Source organism: Octopus bimaculoides, chromosome 6 (assembly GCF_001194135.2).
Source record: "Octopus bimaculoides isolate UCB-OBI-ISO-001 chromosome 6, ASM119413v2, whole genome shotgun sequence".
Lineage (NCBI taxonomy): Eukaryota > Metazoa > Mollusca > Cephalopoda > Octopoda > Octopodidae > Octopus > Octopus bimaculoides.
The window spans coordinates 114,723,276-114,730,267 of NC_068986.1; the positions used below are offsets into that span (position 1 = coordinate 114,723,276).

Below are 6,992 nucleotides of genomic sequence, written 5' to 3' on the forward strand. Positions count from 1 at the left end.
ATATATAATGCATATATATAATGTATATAGATATATATATAATGCATATATATATATAATGTATATATATATAATGTATATATATATATATATGTATGTATATAGTGTGTGTGTGTGTGTATATATACACACACACACACACACACACACACACACACACACTCAGACACTATTTGCTCATGTATAATTCACACTATTTCATAATTGATCTGAAATTAAAAAAAAAAACAGGGTTTAACTTAAGCGTGGGCTTACTTGAATATGAAGTGGGGACATTTTTGTTTCAAGATTTAACCCTGAAGTAGGGATGTGACTTATGCATGAGTAAATATGGTATTCATCTATGTATAATATGCACATACACACTTTCGAATGTATGTCATAATGTACATTTCGCATTTGCATGTGTGTGTGTGTGAGTGTTTCTTACCTGGATCTGATGCCATTCCTTAAAGTTTAAAGCAATGATACCTTGGATGAGTTATGATGATAGCTATTGTAAAACCTTTGTATACCGTTATATACACTGAAGTTGTGTTAGTCTCTGTATTTTGGATGGTATTACAAAATACAATAACCATGGATATAAAGGTAAACACCCGTGTTTTATATAGCTATCAACACACTCACATTTTTTATGGAAACATGTATTTACTATATATATGCATGTGTGTGTTTGGATATTTTGGGGAATTGTGTAGCTATGCATATGCATGTATAAGTATTGTATTTGTGTGTGTATGTATATATATGTCCTGCTACTGCTGCCACTGGCTGACTAAAAACGACCAACCACCTTCTCTTTTTCTACTCCTGCTGTAGTGACAACAGATGGTGACGTTGTGTGGGATGTCCCAAGTGACCTAATCATGCCTGAATTCTGTAAGTTTACTGCACCGTTATCCTCCTCCTACTATTCCTCCTCCTCCTCTCCTCCTACTACTCCATCATATCACAGCCATTGTTTAATTTGTATTCAGTGTTAGATATTATTATTATTATTATTACTTTTACTAGTACTACTACTGCTACTACTACTATTACTATGGAACTTATATTTTACTTTTGACACTTTTAAAACTATTATGCCTATATTTCTTTCAATTTTTTCTTTCTACTGATCTGACTGTTTCTAAGAATATATATCTTCATATTACACAGATTACATTTACATAGTTATAAATATTCCTTTCTCAGTCAATTGACCTCACTAGCCTTTTTCTGGACTGTACAGCTTCATAGATTGAAAGGAAATGATATGCAACATGTAAATGCTATTGTTGCTTTTTCAAGTATTTTATGTGATCACTGAAGTCAACTGTTGAGTGTTTTAAGAATTCCCTGAACAGAATTTGGGTATGTGCCTGCTGATTGACATTAGTTTACTCTTGTTTTAGCATTGGAATTGGGGAGTAAATAATTTGGAATTTCTCTATGACAGGGATTGCAGAATTTTGACCCATTCCTAAATCTTAGTGTTATCTAATATTTTGTAACATCTCTTGGTTTCCAAATATGTACTGAAGATGATTTTTTTAAAGCACATCTTATTGAAAATATTTATGTAAATTTGTTGTGGAACTTTTGACTAGAAATTTTACATTTTGGCCAGCAATTTGAAAACGAATACCTTAAGATTCTTTAGTTTGGTATTTTGATGGTTAAAGAACACCTTGGTTAAAGAACAAACAAAGCCATTAAATACAATATATATTTATTGGTGTACACAGCATTTAGTGCCATGTTAGCTCCAGATCACCTTCAGACAGATCTATAATCAAAGATGTGATCACTGTGTCATTTTGGACTGCATTTTTCAGTGTGGCCTTCTTTTTAAGTTGGCAGAGTGTGATTTGGCTGTTGTTTATAGCATGTATAGTGACTATGTGTAGGCCCTGTCATTGACTTGCTCTGAACTACATGTCCTCAATATAGTTTATAACTTCTATGAATTTCAATCTTATGGTATCAACGAACGAGATCTGCTAGAAACGAGCTATTCTGTCTGAAATAATATTGTCTGGAGAGAGAAAGCACACACTGGATAAAGTAGTCCTCTGCTTCATACAGAAATGACAGAATAGTCAATGCTGGAATGGCCTCATCAAGTCTCCTCAAAAAATACAATACACGGTTTTTCAGTAATCAACTTCATTGACAAAAGTACAAACAGTTAAATCACTTTATTTTAAACCAAAAGAAATATCAGTTCGATATGTTGAAAGAATCAATCTGCTAGAAATGGAGGCCAAATCCACCTGAAATCGCATATGGTGAGCCGCATTGACAATGGAAAGACATCTTGGATATGTGGTTCTGGATTGCAGCCTGACCGAAGAAAGATAGGATGATCATGTCTTTAATTATTGGCTGCTCGCTTTTTATAAAAATGCGAAGTTTCAACGGAGTTACCTCCCCCAAGGAAAGTGATCTCCCATGTCTGCAAAACTCACAAAAAGAAAATTATTTTCTATGATGTGCATAGTAACTTCTCGTACTTGTGCTGATGAAATAAACACCAACCAAATTTTTAGGATCTATTTAATATATATTAGGTTGATGAAACACGCTGCTCAAATCAATAACTATCCTTCTACATGGTTACGTGGCCTGCTAGAAATAAAAGCAAAATTATAATTCGTTTTAAACATACTAATGACTGAATAACAGACTAGATAAGATCAACTGGAATGGATCATAACTGCTGTGTTAGCGCTCATCTGGAATTAAACATCGGTCAATGCTGTCACTGCACTGTTATTCTGCAGACAGTGCATGTAAAAAGTTTCGAGTTAGTTTATATGTCTGTAGTTGGGAGTCCATACAAAAGTGTGTTCAAAATACAAGATTTGTATTCACTTATTTTAGTTTCCAAACTGACTCTGTTTTCATCCCGCAAATGATGGCAAAGCTTTCCAAAAGCACTTGTATAGTCTTAGATATTCTAACATTGATTGTATCATCATGATTACTCTTAAATTTTACTGTACGTCCAAGGTATTTAATTGACCTGAGCCAATTGAGTGGAATATTGTCAATCATCACGTTTGTATATTGAGTATGTTCTGTTTCCAGTTTTAGTTGGAATAAAACTTCAGTTTTCTAAATGCCCAAACCTGTTGACTATTTCCTGAATTCCTTTGAGTGTATGAGAAATCAAAGTGCAATTATCAGTGAACAGGAACTCCTGCAGAATCTCTTCCCTGGTCTTTTTCTTTGATCTGAAGCTTTGCCCGTTTAGGTTTAGTAGACTTCTGTCTGTGTGAGACTGAAATTGTACACAATCATGGTGTAGCAGTAGTAGTAATAATAATAGTAATAACAATAAAAATCATTTATTCAAGAAGACCTGTACCCTACAGCAGTCATTGCTTCTATAGCTAGGAGTCTATAGCAGCACAGAACCAAAAATTTCACACTTGGGACCACCAAAATTATATAATGAAGCAGAATATATTAAATAACTGAAGACTATGTGGAGGTTGACTTAGCCAAGAAAGAATAATCTACAGTATGTTAGAGTTGGGGCTTAGACGAGTTATGTCAGCATTATGAAATACAAATAGAAAAATGATTATATAGGCATTTGCCAGAAAAGATCTCTGAGAATGACAAAGGAGTCATACTTTGAACTATACCAATACAAACACATGGAATTATTATTCGCAGGGATTGCAAGGTAAAGTTATGCTTCCTAATCAAGATAGTTGTCCCAACCTATGATTATCCATCAAAGAAATGAAGAAAGTTTCCAGACATAAGGATCTGGAAATAATTAATAAAATAAAAATGATGACTAAAAACAAACGCTTTTTTATATTAAGTACCTTGGGGATAATTAACAAAGGTACAACCAAAATCACAGATTTTACAAACATGCGCAACATAGAGAAAGTAGCACTACACATTACACAAAAGAAAGTATGACAAAACACTGCACATACTCTGGGGTCAGTGAACTGCATGCATTAGTGCTTGTAAACGCCATAAAAATAAGGTTAATAATAATAATAATGTTGTCTTCATGTGCAGTCTTCTTACGACTACAGAGTATCCCAAAAGGCATGATATGACAGCACAATATATTTTTTCACTGGGTAATTTGCAAAAACCTGGACCTGCCCCGTGATAAAGACTGGTAGGAACACAGACCACCTCCAGTGCTTGAAAATGATCACATCTCACTCCTCTGGAACTTCACCATTCAAACTGACAGAAAGAAAGATGCAAATAGGCCAGACATTATATTGAAAGACTTCAAACAAAAATCATGCCTCCTCATTGATATGACTGTCCCAATCGATATAAACGTATCTGTCAAGACCTACCAAAAACTGAGCAAGTATAAAGATCTTGAAATAGAAATTGGCAAAATGTGGAACCTCTAGACTAAAACAATACCTGTTGTCATAGGTGCCCTAGGAATGATAGCAAAAGGGGCTGATTCCTACCTAGCTCAGATACCAGGAAACCCCAAAATGGCAGAAATTCAAAAGATAGTGCTCATAGGAACTGCCCATATCCTACATAATATACTGTCTGTGTAACCTCAAATTTTAAAACAGACTTATTATTTTCTTAGGTTTTCTTAAACATTCTCTAGAACAATACTATGTGCAAAACCAAATATATGACACCCTAGGCATAACACCAACATGAACTTCTGACTTGTCGTCTCTTGAGGTCTCTGGGTGAGACGTGGAATCAACTTGTACAAATACAAAACAAAAGTCAAACATGTAATAATAAGATGCTTTCTTATTTGCCTCATAGCCATCAGATTAAGGTAATATTACAAAGATAGGTTGCAGTCTGTATTGTGGTTGGCATAAAATCAGACGAGGAAGAAGAAATGAGATGAGAAGTATACACAGTATACAAAATACGTAAATATATGGATGATACAGTCCTGATGCAGAGAGCTTCTTACTGGGGATGATCAAACAATAGCACATATCCAATGTCACCCTGACCATCAAAGGCACATGACTGCTCCTACCTGTTGTTCTCCAGTTTGGAGACACAAACTTAGAGGAGTTCTGACTGCTGCAACAGTTTTTGTCGCATTCACTCATCCTTTGACAAATTCAGTGGAGGAGAGAACTTTTCTCTATACCATGACAGTTGCTTCAAATTGTTGAACTTGAAATAATCGTTGAGGGCTTGACTGAAGAGGATGGTTTGTGCCCTCAATTTCTTCAACTTCATCCAACAGGCAGAAAATCAACCTCCCCAGACCTATTAAGAGAAGAGTGATGCCAATCCCTAATTGTAGTGGGAACATGTGGAAAGGATAGACCCAGGAAGATGTAGGGACAAAGCATTGAGAAAAGATCTACAGATGCTGGGAGTCACGGAGGGGATGACCAAGACTCCTGGCGATTTGCTGTGCTTGGAAAGACACATCAAGCTAAGTAAAAGCTTGGTTATCCTTGCGTACAGGCTTGTCCCCTGCAACTCTTTCCAGCTGAGCATTCCTAATGTTGTGGACGCATAGGTGCTGGTACCACATAAGCGCACTTGTGCCAGTGCTGTGTTTGGAGAGACCCAGTACACTCCGTAAAGTGGTTAGCGTTAGGAAGGGTAGCCAGCTGTTGGAACCATGCCAGAATGGACTTGAAGCCTGAGCAGCTCTTCAGCTGGTCAGCTCCTGTCAAAAAGCCCAACCCATGCCAGCAGAGACAACAGATGGTAGGGCAATCATTACAATGAACTTGGTCACCTTACATACAACTTTTTGGCATAGTCCACAAGCCAGCCTTGCTCAGACACTGCATGAATGCATGCAGCACAATTTCAATGTTCTGCAAACATCTTGGAAAAGTTGACCTAAAATATCTTTTAGTATGTCTTATTTCTGTCCCTGAACGCGTTGTCTGCTTCTTTTAGTATTAATAGTTTTCTTGAAGAAAATTGAACAAATATATTCTTTGTAATTACCTTTTTCCTAAGTTATCTCCCTTGTATAGCTACAAAGTTGTCTCCCTTACAATTTGTTCATTCATAACCTATGAAATTAGTTTCTTTGTTCTTCCATTGTTCGGCTTTTTAAATAAATTTGTTGTGCGTGTTTGACGTTCGTTGACGAAAAGTCGCAAGGCGTTAAACCGTAATTGTTTGGTTGTATGTTTTTTTTACAGAAAATACCTAAATCGTGTTTCGTGGCATTTGATCTGGTTCGTTAAATTACGTGTTCAAATCCCACTGAAGTCAAATTTGTTTTCATCTCTGTAATGTGAATAACTAGTGCCAGTCAAACACTCGGCTCAATTTAATCGACTAAATACCCATCCATTAGACAGCTTTTATTATTATTATTATTATTATTATTATTATTGTTATTATTATTGCGCAGAGGCGGTACCATGGCCAATGAGGTAAATCTGAGGCGTGGTTATTGCTAGTTGAAAATTATTATTATTATTATTATTATTATTATTAAGACGGTGAGCTGGCAGAATTGTGAGCACGTTGGATGAAATGCTTAGCGGTATTTTGCCCGTCGCTACGTTTTGAGTTCAAATTCCATCTAGATTGGAAAGAATTATCATTATTATTATTATTCGTAGTAGTAGTAGTAGTAGTAGTAGTAGTAGTAGGGGATTGGCAAAATTGTTCTGGGTCTTTATGTGTTGAGTTGAAATCCAAACATTGTAATCTTTGCCCCTTCATCTATCTGAGGTTCATGACAATAAAATACCATTACATATTGCCATTTCTGACCTTGTGCCTATACAAGAAATTATTCCAAGAGACAATGTGTGTAACGATATTTTTATCCATCTGTACTGAATTCTAATGAATAATAAATAAATAAATAAATAAATAAATTCATTAATCCAATTTACATCGAAAATTTTTGTATCGATTACAATAAGTAAAGATTACAAATACAAATTTTTTTCACAAATTGTATAAAAAAATCGGATTAAGCCCTTTGACAGCTTCGCTGGTTTGGGCAAGTTGGTGAAAGGTAAAAAAAAATAAAAAAA

At 35.3% G+C, this 6,992-nt stretch overlaps 1 protein-coding gene and 1 non-coding gene across 3 annotated transcripts in view; both read left to right on the plus strand.

Annotated features, from left to right (window-relative positions):
* The window catches only part of LOC106872072 (RNA-binding protein Musashi homolog 2), a 287,270-nt gene that overhangs the window by 216,035 nt on the left and 64,243 nt on the right, over nucleotides 1-6,992 (plus strand). For both annotated transcript variants that reach the window (XM_014918924.2, XM_014918925.2), the window contains exon 10: nucleotides 823-882. In XM_014918924.2, the coding sequence (XP_014774410.1) occupies nucleotides 823-882 (60 nt within the window). The remainder of the gene's footprint in view (nucleotides 1-822; nucleotides 883-6,992) is intronic.
* On the plus strand, nucleotides 6,344-6,482 carry LOC128248214 (U4 spliceosomal RNA). The gene has a single exon (XR_008264503.1). It is a non-coding gene; the product is annotated as a U4 spliceosomal RNA (small nuclear RNA).